At 45.1% G+C, this 18436-nt stretch overlaps 1 protein-coding gene across 1 annotated transcript; it reads left to right on the top strand.

Moving 5' to 3' along the window:
* Positions 1–12465: 12465 nt before the first annotated feature.
* CALCB (calcitonin related polypeptide beta) lies at positions 12466–17536 on the top strand. Its single transcript, XM_054439089.2, has 5 exons — positions 12466–12536; positions 13581–13675; positions 13932–14069; positions 16171–16355; positions 16983–17536. The coding sequence occupies exons 2-4, from the start codon at positions 13590–13592 to the stop codon at positions 16328–16330; spliced, it is 384 nt and encodes a 127-aa protein (XP_054295064.1). The 5' UTR covers positions 12466–12536; positions 13581–13589; the 3' UTR covers positions 16331–16355; positions 16983–17536.
* Positions 17537–18436: the final 900 nt, after the last annotated feature.

Genomic DNA, 18436 nt, shown 5'->3' with positions numbered 1-18436 from the left:
GAGACAGAAAGAGAGAGAGAAGAAAATTATCAAATAAACAAGGCAAAAAACCTTCCCTGAAGTGAAGGATATGAAATTTCAGATTGCAAGTAGTCCTCCAGTACTCAGAACAATCAATAAAAACAGTCCACACCATGGCACATCACAAAATTTTAGAACACCAGTGAGAAGAGAGAAAGAGATAGATCTTATAATAATAAAAACAACAACAACAACAAAAGAAAAGGTAAAATGGGTTTCTCAACAGTGACACTGGAAATAGAAGACAGCAGAAAATGCTTTCAAAATTTTAAGTGAAAATGATTTCCAACCTAGAATTCATCCCAGAAAAACTACCAATCATATAATGGCAAATATGCTCCACCAAAGTGAGAGAGTAAACCATGTATGAGGAACAAATAGGATCCAGGAAGAAGGATAAAAAAGTGATGGGCAGAAAGATAATTAAGCACATGAAAAGAGAGGGAGTTACTAACTCAGAAAAAACATATATACAAGGAAATGTAATCAAAGGACACAATATGTCTCTGCTAGGAGTAATATGTATATAATCTTAATAATGTAAACCCTGAATATATTTTCGACAAACAAATAGATGATGTTACCACATTGACAGCATGTGATTAGGGTAGGATGTGTTCTATTTGCAGGAAGGGGTGATATACAAGGATTCTTGTTAAGTAAGTACATCACTGAAATATAAGCACAGGGAAGGCAGGAGTTTTTGTTTTGTACACTGTGAATCCTAGTGCCTAGAACAATGCCTGGCACATAGTAGGTCCTCAATAAATGCATGTTGAATGAATGAAACTTTCTCCTAAGAAACACTTCTTCTAGGAAATTTGTAAAGAAAACAGAAAGTAAGCCAAACAAATAAAAATAAACTTCGAAATTATAGTATGTGGAATCTGTTCCCAAAATGTTAAGACCACCATTTTCATAGTTTATAAGTAATACTATAAGTTTATTTAAACTGAGTATCAAAATATTTAAGACACAATTTAATAGCTAGATATTCTTAGGAGACTATTGTCTATAAATCTTTATGGTCGTTTGGTTGGTTGGAGAGGCCTTGAGGCTCAGAACAGTTCCAGGGAAATCAAGATGCAATTTTCTCAATTTAAAAAATAAATTATTTTATTAACTTTTCCTCCCATTCACTCACTAATATCATACAAAGATGGACTGAAGGAAACTGCCTTGTTTTGCTTTGCAAACTGGCAGACTCCCGAAGACATAAAGCCCTCAGTACTTCCTCTCACATTTGATTCCAGAAATTTTTCACCAAGACACTGATAACTTTTATTAAAATAAAAAGAGGTGCATCTTTGGATAAACAATTTTCCCTTCCATCTAACAGATCTAAATCGTGTCTACATCCCAATTTAACTTGGGTGAACTTATTGTCTGACGTTTAGGGTAATGAACCCATGAATTGTTCATTCACTGCCTTGCTCTTTCCGCCTCATTGAGCATTTGCAGGAACATATTATGTGCCAAACACTGTGCAAAGACGCTAGTGGAGGAACAAGACTAGGTCAAATAATCCTGGGTGCGCAAAGCTAAAATAGCTAGTCCCATGGAGACACTCAGGAAGACAACAAACTTGACTAATGGGGTATGTTTGTGTTTAGGTTGTTAAACTTCCCTTGGTGTCTGGTAAGCACTCTTCACAGAGCAGCATGCAGGGATCCCAGTCTTGGCAGCCTTCACAGAAACTACTGCCTAATCTGCCCCAGGCAGGAGCTGGGTGCTGGGTTGTGGGCCACCCAATGCATGCCTGTGAAGCAGAGGGCCTAGTCCGGGAATTGTGCCATGCTATGGCATATCGGGGGAACCTGCCCCTGATAATTCAATGTTATTTCATGTAGGTTCTTTTCTATTTCCCTAAGTGTCTACCAGTCTGAGAAATAAAGGGAAAGAGTGCAAAAGAGAGAAATTTTAAAGCTGGGTATCCGGGGGAGACATCACATGTCAGCAGGTTCCGTGATGCCCCCCAAGCCTCAAAACCAGCAAGTTTTTATTAGTGATTTTCACAGGGGAGGGAGTGTACAAATAGGGTGTGGGTCACAGAGATCACATGCTTCACAAGGTGATAAAATATTACAAGGCAAATGGAGGCAGGGCGAGATCACAGGACCAGGGCGAAATTAAAAGTGCTAATGAAGTTTTGGGCATGCATTGTCATTAATAACATCTTACCAGGAGACAGGATTTGAAAGCAGACAACCAGTCTGACTAAAAATTTACTAGGTGGGAAGTTCCTCATCCTAATAGGCCTGGGAATGCTATGGGAGACCAAGGCTTATTTCATCCATTATCTGCAACCGTAAAAGACAGACATTCCCAGAGTGGCCATTTTAGAGACTTACCCCTGGGAATGCATTCTCTTTGTCAGGGCTGTTCCTTGCTGAGAAAAGGAATTCAGCAATATTTCTCCTATTTGCTTTTGAAAGAAGAGAAATATGGCTCTGTTCCGTCCAGCTCTCAGGCAACCAGACCTAATGGTTATCGCCTTTGTTCCCTGAACATCGCTGTTATCCTGTTCTTTTTTCAAGGTGCCCAGATTTCATATTGTTTAAACACACATGCTTATGAACAATTTGTGCAGTTAATGCAATCATCACAGGGTCCTGAGGTGACATACATCCTCAGTTTATAAAGATGACGGGATTAAGAAATTAAAGTAAAGACAGGTATAGGAAATCACAAGATTATTGATTGGGGAAGTGATAAATGTCCATGAAATCTTCAAAATTTATGTTCAGAGATTGCAGTAAAGACAGGCGTAAGAAATTATAAAAGTATTAATTTGGGGAACTAATAAATGTCCATAAAATCTTCACAATTTATGTTCTTCTGCCATGGCTTCAGCCAGTCCCTCCATTTGGGGTCCCTGACTTCCTGCAACATCTCTCCCTTTCTTTTTATATAAATGTGCCATGGCAATGAAGGCTTGTTCATTCTCTCGATTTTGACGCAGGATTCTTTGACTGGTCTGGCATACTAAAGACAAGCCGATTAAACAGAGAAACGTAATTCCAAAATTTACTACAATCGAGCCCCCAATAGACTTCATCCAAGTTGTGGGGTTTAATCCAGAAAGATTTTCTGCCACCTGATCTAACGCCTCTGCTCCAGGCACAATGGATAAATGAGCTTGAGAGGCTTCAAAAATTTGTTTCTTTAATTTAGTTATGCCCAGTGATAAATTATCTTCCCTACCTAGAAGGTGTCCTTTGACCATTTCCCATGAATGATCAGTCTAGTTATAGGAATACGGGGCGATACAGAAATCTGAAGTATTCCAATTGCACTGCATTTGCATGCAATGTTCGAGACTCACCACCCAATCTCCAAGCCAAATAACAGACTGTCTTAAATCATTAATTTGATTAGCCAATTTTTGATCAATGCCTTGTTGAGAATTCCACATTTGGGTGGAATTGGCTTGCCAATCATTAACAACATCAGCCGTTTGAATAGATTGGTGTAACACCATTCCGGCAGTGGTGGCCAGTGCAGTGACTGTAATTAGGCCCATGATCACAGCGATTAAAGTGAAAACAAATCTCTTAGATCTTTTTATAATTCGCTGTAACACTTCATTAATTAAATGTATTGAGGGGGAGGATTCCCAAGGTCTGGGCAAAGTTACCAGAATCCAGATTCCCTCTTGAGCTTGAACCAACATTACACTTTTCCTGGAGTCAAAATAGGAGTTAATACAAGTGTATAAATGACAATTAATGCATTGGACAGTTTGGTTGTTTGTCCAAATTTTGATATTTCCCACTAACAGCGTGTAAGGAGGCTTAACACAACTCTGTATGGGAACAGTCAGGTTGGAGGTAAGTAAAACAGAATGTCTGGATCTACACTGATACTGAGGGAGAGGGACGGTATTGGGGACAACAGACAGAATAGTTTCCCCTTCCCATACTTGCAGTCCAATTTCCAAAGTCGCAATAGCCAATTTCCAAAGTTCTGGATGTTCTGAGCTCAGAATGGGGAGTATCATATGAGATCTCGGGGGGGTTATGCCTTTATCTTCCCATTTTAAGGGAAAGAACGAACTGAACATCCTATGCAAAGTAGAATGATGATTCTCGTTCTCCCGATAAGAAATAAAATAAGTAGCCTCCAGGCGTTCCCTTTCACCAGAGGAGCATTTTTTTTTTTTTTTAAATAGCCCTTTGGTGCCCGTCTATTACTAAACCATATGAGTCATTTTTTTAAATATTACTGCATGTGAGTTAACACAATCTTCTCAAACTAAAGTTTTAGATGGGCCCTCAAAATTTTTAGGGCATGGTTTTCCTGCAGGTTTATATTGAAAGTATGGGTTATCTCCCATTACTCCCCCTTTCATTTGTTTTAAAGGAGAAAGGGAGAGGCTGGAGACCAAATGTCCCGGTTCCTCTGTAGCTGATCTCTCCGGAAGATAAGCAGCCCAGACTTGAGTTTCTAGATAGATATAACCAGGTGCATGTCTGAGGCACAGGGGGTAGTATTTATAACTCATGGTAACATTAAATGCAGTGCCTTCTTCTCCTGGTTGAGCAGGGCAATGGTCATCTGTAGCTCCAGGCATCCACACACTACCGTTAGTGTAGATTTCTGCAGGAGCATCCATCCAGGTGAGAGGTCAAATAAGTGGAGGAAAAGACACATAAGCCCAATAAGAATAATTTTGTGTAGCAGATAAATCAGTGTGAGAGGAAACTGGTGAGACAGAAAGTATAAGAAGGAGAATCATTAAATAAAACCTATTGTAGGTGAGATTCAGTGCAGAAGGAAGAAGAGAGGAACAGAGGGATGTTATTTTCAGGCTAACAGAAATGGTGAGATTTTTCGGTTTGTAAGCAGAAAAAGAAAGGTGATTAGAAGTGGGATTAGTTAGATGGGTCTCCATTGCCATCAGGGAGGATTGAATCAGATCCATTTTGATTTGGCGTGCTAGCTTCTGAGGAGTTGGCACAGATCTCACCACATCTGAGGGTGGTCTCTGACGCGGACGTCTTTTCCCTGTGGTTTTCATTTGATGATCTCCTGGTGAAACACAAGCATATCCTCTTTCCCACGTTAAGTAGAATCAGAGACAATATTTAAAGGTTTGGGGAAATCTTGTAAGGCAGTAATAACAGCACTTAACTCTGCCTTTTGAGCAGAGGTATAAGGGGTAGAAATAAGCTTGTTTGTAGGACCTATATAACCAGCATTTACCTTGCTGGAGTCATCAGTGAACACTGTAACAGCCTAACGAATGGGCTGATCTTTGGTCAATCGAGGGACTACCCAAGAAGTCATTTTTATAAAATCAAATAGTTTGTTTTTTGGATAATGATTGTCAATAACACCAATAAAATTAATCAAGTGAATTTGCCACAGTACGGAATGTTGAAAGGCGGCTTGAACTTCGAGCCGATTTAAAGGAACTACAATTAAATTCGGATCAAATCTGGAAATTTTAAGTATTCTACACCATGCCTGTCCAATTAGAATGGCCATTTGGTCCAGATAAACAGACAAAGTTTTTGACACAGAATGAGGAAGAAAGCACCAGTCTACTAAATCATTATGTTGAACTATTAGCCCAGTAGGGGAATGCAATGAAGTGAAAACTAGAAGCTGAAAAGGCTGAGACGGCTGTACTCTAGATAACTGGGTGGTCTGGATTCTTTCCTCTATGAATTCCAGTTTAGTGAAGCCTCAGGAGTCAAAGTCCTGGGACTGTGGAGATTGGAATCTCCCTGCAGCGTAGAAAACAAGTTGGACAGTGCATAGGTCAGAATGCCTAAAGTAGGTCTTAAATAATTAATGTTACCTAAAAGTTTTTGGAAGTCATTTTAAGTTTTCAAAGAATCTCTCCTAATTTGAACTTTTTGAGGTTGAATACATTGTCTATTGACCACCATTCCTAAATATTGAACAGGAGTGGTCTGTTGAATTTTATCCTGAGCAATGTGTAATCTAGCCTCTGTAACACAGCGGCTCAAAATTTGATAACAGTCAATTAATTCTTTGCCATTGGGGGTAGAAATTAAAATATCATCAATATAATGAAGAATATAGGCCTGGGGAAATTGGGCTCAAACTGTTGAATGAACTTGCCCAACATAAAGCTGGCAGATTGTAGGGCTATTTAGCATTCCCCGAGGAAGTACTTTCCATTGATAACAAGCTGCAGGCTCCTGATTATTGATAGATGGTACTGTAAAAGCAGATTTTTCACAATCTGATTTATGTAAAGGAATATGAAAAAACAATCTTTAAGATCAATAACTATGAGAGGCCAATTTTTAGGTATTAAAGCAGGGGCAGGCATGCCAGGTTGGACGGCCCCCATAGGTTTAATTACAGCATTAATGGCCCTTAAATTGGTTACCATCTGCCACTTGCCTGATTTCTTTTTTACTAGAAACACAGGAGAATTCCAGGGGGAAAGAGAAGGTTCCACATTTCCAACTTGTAACTGTTCAGAAACCAAGTGAGTTAAAGCCTCCAGTTTTTCTTTAGAAAGCAGCCACTGCTGAATCCAAATGGTGTGTCAGATTTCTATTGTAAAGGGATAGGATCAGGAGGCGTGGCAGTGGCCGCCTTTAAAAATGATAACCTAAACCCGCCCTGTTTTCTTTTACAGTAACTGGGAGGGGTTTAGTAATCCCTTCGTGTTTTGGACCAAGACTGAGTCCAGGAACAAACCCCATGTTTTCCATCATATGCTGACTGGGAGCACTATAAGAGTTATGTGGAATATTAAATTAAGCTCCAGTATCTACTAGGCCCTCAAACTTTTTTACTTGAATGTGTATGGTGCAGGTGGGCCGTTGTTTAGAAATTACATTAATCCAATAAGCAGCTTTCTCCAGAGCCTATCCCAGGGCCACGTGTCTTATCTCCTTTGTTTAAAATGATATTAGGTAGTAAAAGCAATTGAACTTGTTTAACAGTAGTAAAAGAAACAGGAGCTTGGCCTGGGGCACATAATTTATTGCAAGCTGTCATACACACCTTTGTTACTTGTTTTGTGGTAAGAGCATCAAAGCCTAATTTGGCATAAGTATCAGAGAAACTATCGGAGCCTGTGAGCTGAGCCTGAGTAATTAGAATGCCATTAGTCTGATTTAGCTGAGCCTGTAGATGGGCCTCCTCAGGCCACCAGGCTGAGATGGGGTTAGAACAGCTTTTTGCCAAAAGGTCCTAGTTTAAAGGAAGTGAAGTGACCTCTGTACGAAAAGTTTGTAATACCATTTTAACATAAGGAGAAGTAGGACCATACTGAGTACAAGCATCCTTAAGTTCTTTTAAAAAGGTAAGATTGTGAGGTACATAATGACACAGATGGGAATGACAGTGTGAGAAAGGGGCATTGAAGGAGCAGAAGAGGCAGAAGATTACTGGCATCCATGTGTGAAGAAGGGTACAGAGAAGCAGGCTGGGTGGATGGCAAAGTGACAGGTTGAGGAACCGAAATGACAGGAAGATGAGGGGCTACAGTGGATGAGGGAGGGCCTGGAGAATTATAGGTAATTTATAGGTTGGTCCTGGAGCCATTAGCTGACACCAGAGGTTTGAAGAGAGAAGAAGTAGCATATCTATGGTCCCGGGCTGTGTGAGTCACGGCTGGGAGCTTCAAGTACCTGCTCTTCATGAAAAGAAGTAAGATCAGTAGGGGGTAAATTTAAGCCAAAGTCACCATAGTTAGATATTGAAGTCTCAGCATCATTAAATGGGAGAGGAACAGGCAAAGCGAGAGGCTGATCAGATAACAAAAGCTGTGCAGGAGAGGAAAGTTGAGGAGGTATTAGGATGGCACGTACCAAGGCCCAATCACCCCAAACAGTGATGGGAACATAATTCTCTGTTGAGACCAGTTCCTGGAATGTTGTACCAACAAGATCCTATACTTCTACATATATGGTTCCTTTTTCAGGAAACCAAGGACGGTATTTTTCCACCGCCCTGAATAGAGTGACCATATTTTCCATAGGCACTTGAACCTTTGCCGGTTTTAACAGGTCTACATCTAAGGTTCCTTTTTCAGGAAACCAAGGACAGTATTTTCCCACTGCCCTGAATAGAGTGACCATGTTTTCCATGGGCACTTGAACCCTCCCCTGTTTTAACTGGAGTTTAATATAGAAGAGATAAGTATAATTTTTAGACTCCATGTGACCCATAGTTAACCTGGGTCAACTATACACAGACTACTCACCAGTCGTCAGGGAGTCGAACAAGCGTTTCTGTGGACCAAACCGATGACGTTTCTCTGCACCTACCAAAGGAAATCGGGTTCCCACATGCACTTGGGAAAAAGAAAAAACCATGTTGGTGGGCCAGATATCAGGGGAGCCCGCCCCTGATAATTCAATGTTATTTCACATAGATTCTTTTCTATTTCCCTAAGTGTTGGACAGTCTGACAAATAAAGGGAAAGAGTACAAAAGAGAGAAATTTTAAAGCTGGGTATCCGGGGGAGACATCACATGTCAGCAGGTTCCATGATGCCCCCCAAGCCTCAAAAGCAGCAAGTTTTTATTAGTGATTTTCACAGGGGAGGGAGTGTATGAATAGGGTGTGGGTCATAGAGATCACATGCTTCACAAGGTGATAAAATATTACAAGGCAAATGGAGGCAGGGTGAGATCACAGGACCAGGGCGAAATTAAAAGTGCTAATGAAGTCTTGGGCACGCATTGTCATTGATAACATCTTACCAGGAGACAGGGTTTGAAAGCAGACAATTGGTCTGACTAAAAATTTGCTAGGTGGGAATTTCCTCATCCTAATAGGCCTGGGAACGCTAAGGGAGACTGAGGCTTATTTCATCCCTTATCTTCAACTGTAAAAGACAGACATTCCCAGAGTGGCCATTTTAGAGACCTACCCCTGGGAATGCATTCTCTTCCTCAGGGCTGTTCTTTGCTGAGAAAAGGAATTCAGCAATATTTCTCCTATTTGCTTTTGAAAGAAGAGAAATATGGCTCTGTTCCCCCTGGCTCTCAGGCAGCCAGACCTAATGGTTATCTCCCTTGTTCCCTGAACATCTCTGTTATCCTGTTCTTTTTTCAAGGTGCCCAGATTTCATATTGTTTAAACACACATGCTTACGAACAATTTGTGCAGTTAACGCAATCATCACAGGGTCCTGAGGTGACATGCATCCTCAGCTTATGAAGATGACAGGATTAAGAAATTAAAGTAAAGACAGGCATAGGAAATCACAAGATTATTGATTGGGGAAGTGATAAATGTCCATGAAATCTTCAAAATTTATGTTCAGAGATTGCAGTAGAGACAAGCATAAGAAATTATAAAAGTATTAATTTGGGGAACTAATAAATGTCCATGAAATCTTCACAATTTATGTTCTTCTGCCATGGCTTCAACCAGTCCCTCCGTTCAGGGTCCCTGACTTCCCACAACAATAGCAGTATGGCCATCTGTCCCAATACTTCAGAAAAGTCCTAGTGACACAGACCTGGCCTTTGGAGATAGTGCCAGCTTTTGAGTGCCAGTTCCAAAGGTTCAAATTTCCCTTCAGATAATATTTCTGGGCTTCTTGGGAGGCCAAACACCAATTGTGACTCCTCTTGAGCTCCCAGCTTGCTTCCTGGGCCTTGTGCACCACTGATAACATTGACAGGCTGGGGAGCCCACTGCTCCAAGTTCTGGGGCCTTCCAGATCTTCTCTCCTACTCAGCTTCCTTTCCTCTCCTGCCAGGCTGGCCCAAGGGCCCTGCGAAGGGTGGTGCTTCCCAGAACTACTGGGCTACCAGTTCTGCCAGACCTCAGAGAGGGTGGTAGTGGCCGAGGGAGAAGCGGGGCAGAGGGCACAGCCCTCATGTAGGTAGCACCTCCCAACTTTGCCTTTCCACTAGGCAGCCATTTATCTGTGCTGCAATCAGGGAGAGGGACACAGAAGTCTCCCCTAGAATTGCAGGGCTTTGGGAAAAAGGACTCCCAAGTGAAGTCCGCCTTGGTGTCCCTCATTGTTTACAAAAGCAAGCCCAACATCTAAAAATCTAAACAATTGAACTCATGGACCTAGAGAGTAGAGATGATTATCAGAGGCTGGGAAGGGTAATGGGTGGTGATGGTGGAGATGGGAATGGTTAAAGGGTACAAAAAAAATTGAATGAATAAGACCTACCATTTGCTAGCACAACAGGGTGACTATAGTCAATAATAACTTAATTGTACATTTAAAAATAACTAAAACAGTGTAATTGGATTGTTTGTAACACAAAGGATACATGCTTGAGGGGACAAATACCCTATTCTCCATGATGTGATTATTACATTGTATGCTTGTATCAAAACATCTCATGAACCCCATAAATATATACACCTAGTATGAACCCACACAAATTAAAAATTAAAAAACAAAGCAGAACCAAAAACACAAAAGCGCATCCAACAGTCTAGACGTAGAGAACCTTCGCATACATAGAAATACTCCTTAGAGAGCTGCAGTTCCTGGTGTGGTACTACAAAGGTCCTGGAAGTCCTCCTGCCTTACTTCGAGTCCGTCACAGGCCGGAGCTACTTCTAGAACAGTTTTGGCTGCCTTCCCAGGGGAGGGGGCGACTGCAGATCACCCTGTCTCAGTGCACTCTGCACATCTGAGTTGCAGGCCGGGCGGCAGTCACCCGAGTCAGCGGTCCCGATTCTTCGTGGGTGTTACCTGGAGTTTCCATTGCACGGGTGCTGGAGGCCAACCCGCCCTAGTCCCACCAGCTGGGTCCTGCCACACGAAAAGGACGCAGAGGGCCTAGACAGATATACCCTAGACCCGCAGAAACAGTGAGCATCACTTGCAGGGGTTCCGACAGCCTCTGGCTTTGCTTCCTGCCCGGCAGCCTCCAGCAAGTTTTCCCTAATGCTCTCCAGGAGTGCAGTGGGCGCCAGCGGACTTATTTAGGTTCGCTGCTGCCAAGCGGCAAAGAGCGAACCTGAGGCCCGGGGCTGGGGGCTGTGGTGAGAGGCGCCCCTTTCTTTCTTGCCACCGCCCCTACCCCCAGCTCCTTCCTAGCCTATTCTGCCAAAGCTGGGATCTTCTCCTGGAACCCGGGAGCAAGAAGAGCTGGCAGTGCCGACTCCCAGAACCCGGCTTTCCTTAAGAAAAAATGGATAGGCTGAGTTTGTGTGCGTGGATGTGCATGTGTCGGTGTGCATGTTTGGGGGACAGTATGTACCCCCGTTTGCATAAAACACGCTTGTTTTTGGAAACAGAAACACACGGGGTTGCTTTCGGGTATGGGTGTGGTTAGTTTGGGTTCCTGCGCGCGCGCCCTTTTGGGAGCAGCTGGTGAGGGCGCGTCTGTTCCAGTGAGTGCTGGCTGTCTGCTGGACTGTCTGTGAATGCAGAAGGCAGAGCGTGCGGTGGGGGTCCTGCCATGTGAGTGATGATGCGTGCACCGGCTGGTCTGTAGTCGCGAGTGGAACTTGTGTGGAAATTCTTAGGCTGACTCTCGGGCTGCAGCACCTGCTCCTCTCCGTGGGTGGCAGCTGGACCCCAGCGTGCTCAGCTCTCAGGCGCTTCAGCGAAGTGGGGTAGGGGTGTGGAGCGAGAGAGATAGAGACCCGGGCATAGACGGTCTCCGCCAGGCAGCTTGGCAAACAGATGGCAGAGTCGCAGGGCACCTGTGTAAGCCAACTTCGGCGCGGCAGTGGAGGGTCCTGGCTTGGGGTGGGGGATGCTGGACCCGCGGTGGAGGATTTGGGGATACAGGGGAAGTGGGAGGAGGTGGATGCTGAGCCTTGTATGCAGGCTATATCAGTTTAGCCCTCTCCCCAACCTCTCTTCCGCTCCTGCCCATCCCAGAGGAGTGAGGTGGAGAAGGGTTGGCTGCCAGACTGGCACCAAAACAGCTTTCTTTGGGTGCCCAGGGTGCCAGGGCTCGAGGGGTCGGAGGATATCCAGAGAAGCACCCCAGGTGGTCCAAAAAGATCAAATTTTGAGGACCCCTCCCTCCCCTTTCCCCTCCCCCCCCCTTCCCTGCCGTGGGCTCTTTCAGCTGTGGTCCCTTTAGAACCCAGGACTACTGCTCAACCTCGCTGGGGGTTCGGGTGGCTGGACTCGGGTCCCTCACTGGCGTGACAGGAGGGAGTGCGAGGCAGGAGTTTAGGAGCCAGGGAGGTGAGAGAAGCTCTGGCCCCTCACTGTGGGTGACGCCAAACTCTCCTCGACTTGCCCCGACTCTTAGTTAGTTGAAAGCTCTCTGTCCTCTCCCAGGCTCTCCAGCTTCCCAAGCAATGACCTCAATGAAAAAAATGACAGCGGGGCGGACTGCCCCCGCTCCAGAGTACCAGTGCCGGCAGTGCGAGCTATGACGCAATCGGAGCTCGGTCGGTCCTTTGATTGGCTAGTTCTGGCCACTTTGGATTGGCCGCGCGGGCTGGTGGGGACCCCCCCTCCCGCTATCTCTGTAATAAGAGCGGGGTCTCCGCGGGGAAGGCGCCCACAGCAGGTGCGGTGTTCGTCCTGGGTCGACCGGCCGCTCGCGCTGCCCTGAAACTCTAGTCGCCAGGTGAGGAACTTCCCATTCCCCATTCCGCTCACTCTAATAACCTGCCTCTTCGACTAGTTCATCCAGTTTGCTCCATCTGCCTGTCTGCCTCTCCGCCGCCATCTGGTCCTACCTTACAGCGGTGGTCCTAGCTCTTTTCCAGGCTCCGGAAAAGGCGAGCGGTTAGGTTTGTCCTGGCAGTTTCTCCTACCAGTGCGAGAGGAGCCCAAGCATCCCCATGGCTGAGCGTGGGCGCTGGAAGCGCGGCGAGCCGAGGTAGGCGGGTCTGTAGCCCTGGCGTTGGGGCCCGGCTGAGCGCAGGATTCTGCAGAGTTGGGTACGGGAGCGCCCTGCGCCGTCTTTGTCCTTCGGGATCATGTTTCGTTCCCGGGAGGTCGGAACCCTGAGCTTTCCTCTGAGGCGCCTCCCTGGTGAGCCTTCCCGGGATTCCGGTCCGGATCTGAGGCAGTGTTGTTAGCCGACTAGAACCCTGGGCGCTCACCTCGCGGAGCTGCTGCCCAGCATCTGCTGCTAAAATGCGCTCCGGCAGAGGGCTGGCTTTGCGGGCGAGTCCTGAGACACCCGTAACTGGCACGTTAAAAATTTTCCCAGTTCCAAGACTGAGAAATGAGCGCTCCTTTCCAATCCACCCTTCCCACCTTCCCCTCGCATGCGTTGGCGCGAAACCCAGCAGAGGAGAAGGCGAGAAAGGGAGAGCCGGTCTACAGCAAGGTGCGTCCACGCCTGGTTTCGGCATAAATCAGGGCAGAAGTGTCGGTTTGTGTGCTCGGGCGCGTGTGGCTTCTCCCTGGCCTTCAACAAAACAGAACCAAAATTCATCCTTTCTCTCCACCCTTCCCCTAGGACACTTTTTCCGCTCTATCAAGCCATTCACTCACTGCAATGTATCTCTTGAGATTCACAGCAGCCCTTCCTGCAAATGAAGGGAACAGAGGCTCAGGCAGGTGAAGTAACCTGCCTGAGGTCACATGGCGGTTGTGGCAGAGGCAGGACTGGAACCTAGATCTGTGCTGGTGCAGTAGTAACGTCATCCTTCCTTTACAGAGAGGCGGCATGGGTTTCCGGAAGTTCTCCCCTTTCCTGGCTCTCAGTATCTTGGTCCTGTACCAGGCGGGCAGCCTCCAGGCGGCGCCATTCAGGTGAGACAGCGTGGAGCCAGGGGCGCCTTCTGCTCTCACTGCCCCTAGGACCAGACAGCTCTGTGCCTCTGAAGTCACGTGTGGCTCCTGGTGAATCAGTGCCCACAGGTGGACCCTGGCCTCATGCCAGTCCCCTGGGAGTCGCGGTGGCCACACCCCCAGGGGAAGAAGCAGAGACCAGGAAGCCTGGCTGCCTATCCTGGGGAGGGGCAGGCAGGGGCTCACAGCCTGCAATGAGTTTGCTTCCCCTCCACAGGTCTGCCCTGGAGAGCAGCCCAGACCCGGCCACACTCAGTAAAGAGGACGCGCACCTCCTGCTGGCTGCACTGGTGCAGGACTATGTGCAGATGAAGGCCAGTGAGCTGAAGCAGGAGCAGGAGACACAGGGCTCCAGGTGAGGTTCCCCAAGCGCCCAGCACAGGGCCTCCTGTCCCTGCAGCATATACAGGAAGGTGGATCCCAAGAGGCAGGAGAGAACACACTGGCAAGGGGTCCAGCAAGCTGATTTGTCCAGCAGGCTCCCTTTCTCAAGTTCCAAGGGAGACAGAGGTCCCAGTGCACCTGGAGGGACTGTGTGTGGTTAGACACAATAAAAAGCTCCGTTTCTGAAAGCTGTTAGGACATAGATGTAGAAGCTTTTTCTAGATATAGAAAAAACTCAATTTCTGAAAACTGATAGGAAATGAAATGGGGAGGTGTGGAATCGTTCACTGTGGAAATTGCTCTTGCAGTACTGGGAGATCTCCTAGCATTGGATGAGTTAAGACTGGTAAGGGTGAAGTCAGGGATAGACCCAATATCTCAGAAAGTTTTAGAAATTTCACATGTGCATGCCATTCTTTCGCACCTGCAAGGAGCTTTCATTTCACATTTGCAAGGTGAAGATGAAGCCCTTGCAGGGGTGGGGACAGAGCAGTGTCTGAGGTAGGTTTGAGCCTTTAGATGTGCAAGCTCTGTGGAGATGTGCGTGTTGTCATGAGGCCAGGGAGGGCACCCTTTCCCAGACTCATATCCTTGTGCACATTGAGCCTGAGCAGAGACCAACTCCTGGCCTGGTCCCAGCACTGCTGGGCAGAGGCATGTGTCACACCTACATCCACCCCGAGAACCTCTCTGTTGAGCATGAAGGACTGAACATCATGGGAATGCCAGAAAAGATCATCCTTCCCCATTCAGCCTTTCTCTACACTGCCCAGGCCCACTGACCCTCTCACCTCTCCTAATGGAGTGTGTGTGAGCTGTCCTCCTGCCTGCCCCACCTGCTCCCACTCGACACGTCCCCTGCCTGGTCCAACCTTCTGAGTGACTGCCCATGGGGACAGTCCCTAGTGCATGGTACTGTCTGGCATGTCCTTCCCTTGCATCTTGAACAGTCCTAGATTTAAGTAGTGTATAGTAATCTGAGTACCTGCCTGCAGGGCACATACTTGCAGTACCTGAAAAACTTTCATATGTTCCCTGGCAACAACTTCGGGCCTGAAATTCCTGGCAAGAATAGGGACATAGCCAGCGACTTGCAGAGGGACCACTACCCGACTCCAGGGTCCCCCAGACGGCAGCTGAACTCCTCTCAACTCTCCTGATTCCCCTTCTTGCTCCACTTTATGAACCTGATGCATGTGGATTCCTCTCTGATTTGTCTTCATGCTGGTATTGGTATCTTTGCTTATGACAGAGAATGTTTTGAAGACCTCGGGATGGAAGGGAAGACAGCAGAACTTACTGACCACGTTAGAGATAAGAGAAAATTAGAGAAGCTTCTTGAGACTGTAGAGGGTGTTATGACAGAGCCATCCAATTTCTGCTTCTAAATGTACTATGATAAAATAAGCACATCCTTAATGCCTTGGCATTTGATGAATCAATCTATTTTTCTAAAAGGAACTCAGCTGTGGTGCTCATTGCTGTGGTCCACATCCAAGACTTGAGGGTGTCCAGTGCCTATGCTCAGAAGTAGTCTTAGCTTCAGGGTAGCTGGATATGGGGCTTGGTGGGTCATCACTATGACCCAGCTCAAGCAGCAAGAACAGTGTGTGAAGGAGCTGGTAAGTACTTCTGGGAGAGGATGCTGCAAACCCTGTTCTCTGAGCTTCTTCTGAAGACTTTAGGGAATTTCATTTTCCTGTGGTAAGGGGTACTGTTGGTGCTTGTGGCTGGGGTACGGTCTCTATATACTCCTTGTGTATCTTGGGGTGGGTCTGGGCCTCATTGCCCACTTCCTCCTTGAATGGTAAGTGCAGGGTTTCAGCCTGTGCCCCATGGCTTGGAATTATTTTTTCTTCTTTCTTTTCATGATGGTCTTTGGGCAGAGCTCCTGGCGAAGACTGCCAGGCCATTTCCCCTAACAGCTTTGATAATTGTATTTTTGAGAAACACTTACTGTTAGGTGGTGTGTCAAAGCGTTGCAGTTCTCTTCGTGAAGGTCCCATGAGGTGGGCTCTTCCCCCAGCTTTTCACTCACGGGTCTTCTCTTCTTTCTCTATCTTGCAAATCAGCTCCGCTGCCCAGAAGAGAGCCTGCAGCACTGCCACCTGTGTGACTCATCGGCTGGCAGGCTTGCTGAGCAGATCAGGGGGCATGGTGAAAAGCAACTTCGTGCCCACCAATGTGGGTTCCAAAGCCTTTGGCAGGCGCCGCAGGGACCTTCAAGCCTGAGCAGATGAATGACTCCAGAAAGAAGGTAACTGCCCTTATGCTATGGGATGAGAGGGGGAAGGGACTTGGAGTTAAAACCTACATTTTGAAAACCTCTGCTCTGGTAGGTTCTTTAGGTTCCTTCTGTCCAGTTACATTCTTCCTCCTGAGGTAGTGAGTTCTTTCTAGAACCTAGCTTGATGTCAGAATGTTAGGGCATTCTGACATCAGAGATGTAGTGTCATTTTTCTGATAAGGGAAATGGAAAGAAAAAAAAAAAGCTTGTTGGATTCAGAAAGGGAGAGGTCTGCAAACCTTAACCAGGGCCAGTCTTCATTCATTAGGCTGGTTTCAGAAAGGGCTCAACCCTTGACTACAGATTCAGATGGATGAGCTGTAATCATAACCTACTACCAAGATTAATAGATGCAGTTGAATTATTTTAGTCTTCGTTTGCCTTACAAGCCTGCTTACCTCTCATATCCATAATTCATAAATGCTGTTTAAAGAAACACTTCTGTAAATTAGTATTTCTTCAGTAATAATTGTGATTATTCATGACTTGTCTTCTACTTCTTTTTTTCTCTTCCTTCTCCTTTTCATCTTCTTCCTTTTTCTCTCCTTTCTCCTCACCTTCTTCTCCCTCCTCTTCTTTTTTTCCCCCTAATCTCAGGTTATCATGAAACTGAACTCACCATTTCTATTAATTTCTGTTGGTAACAACTTGGTGAGAATGCCCCATGGAAGATTTACATGTTTGCATCCTAAGATACTGAAAAAAAGGCACCTTTGTCACTTGAAAGGAATGAAACTGAATGCAAAATAAGCTAATTCCATATTTGCTGTGCATCATTTTTATATTTAATTCTATGTCTGGTAAAAGTGATGGCATCTCTCATTGACTATCTGGTAGCAAACTGGTTCTTTTGGAGCCATCCTGTTGATCATGCAGCTCCACCAAACCTTAGGGCGACATGAAATCACTGCCTGTTGTGGTCTCCGAGGACACATGGTAATGGTGATGCTGTGCCTTGTTATCTAAGAACATGATTGTATAATTTGTTTGAGAAAATGTCAATATTGTGCCATTTGTGAACTTCATCAAGATTAAAAGCATATTTTGGGTACATTTGTTTCAAAACCTTGGTGATGCATTACAACTTGTTTTCCTATGTAATAATAATGATGATGATGATGATAATAATAAATATTTTTGAGTGCTTACTATGTATGAGCCAGATATTATTTTAAAACAGTGCTTTACACCTGTGAATTCATTTAATCTTCATGACAAAACCATGAAGTAGATGCTATTATTCATGTCCCTTCACCTCTGAGGAAACAGAGGCAGGGAGAAGTCCAAGGTCACACACAGATAGATAGAGGTGGACCCAGGTATTGGGTTCCAGGGCTTACATTGGAAATCACTGCACTGTATGCCTTTCAAAAGTGGCTCCTGATGTTTTTCAGAGACTTGTGAGCCATTCTTTGGCCTAGCTGCCTGATACGGTAGACTCTCAGATTTTGGAGATGCATAACAAATTTTAAACATAAAAACAACCTAGTCTTTACATAACATAATGAATTTTTTGTACCCATTTCTTGGCTTCCAAAATGATCAGTTGCCACTGTTGTTATGTCTGTGTATCATCTATATCCCTTCCTCCAGTGTATTATCATGTCAATATATCCATAAATAAATATTTCATCATGTATTTCCAAATGGGAAGGGCTTTTAAAATATAATCACAATTTCATTTAACAACTAAAATAAATTTACAATAATTTTAAAATTCTTTAATATTACACATCAGCCATGGTTCAGATTCTCTATGTATCATGTAATATAAATGATACGATGGAGAATTTACATATATTTATATATATGTGAAACCAGGGCTCAAACTGAATCTTCACATTGCTGCTGGTTAATAATAAGTTTTAATTTAAGGCTCTTACAAATTAGAGGTTCCTCCCTCATCTACTTTCCTCCTTGCTGTTTATTTGTTGGAGAGACTAAGTTAATTATCCAATAAAGAGTTCTACATTCTGCATCCCTGTGATGAGATTTAACAGTTAAGACCTGTGAATCAGCAGTCAGATCTAGAGTGAGTGATTGGGAAAAGA

Source organism: Pongo pygmaeus, chromosome 9 (assembly GCF_028885625.2).
Source record: "Pongo pygmaeus isolate AG05252 chromosome 9, NHGRI_mPonPyg2-v2.0_pri, whole genome shotgun sequence".
NCBI classification, from domain to species: Eukaryota; Metazoa; Chordata; class Mammalia; order Primates; family Hominidae; genus Pongo; species Pongo pygmaeus.
The sequence above is the reverse complement of the archived record's forward strand: the minus strand, read 5'-3'. Positions and strand labels throughout refer to the sequence as shown.

Coding starts and splice junctions, on each gene's coding strand:
- CALCB (XM_054439089.2), top strand. CDS start 13,590: ATGGGTTTCCGGAAGTTCTCCCCTTTCCTGGCTCTCAGTATCTTGGTC. Junction 13,676..13,931: donor CTCCAGGCGGCGCCATTCAG/GTGAGACAGCGT, acceptor TCCCCTCCACAG/GTCTGCCCTGGAGAGCAGCC. Junction 14,070..16,170: donor CAGGAGACACAGGGCTCCAG/GTGAGGTTCCCC, acceptor CTTGCAAATCAG/CTCCGCTGCCCAGAAGAGAG.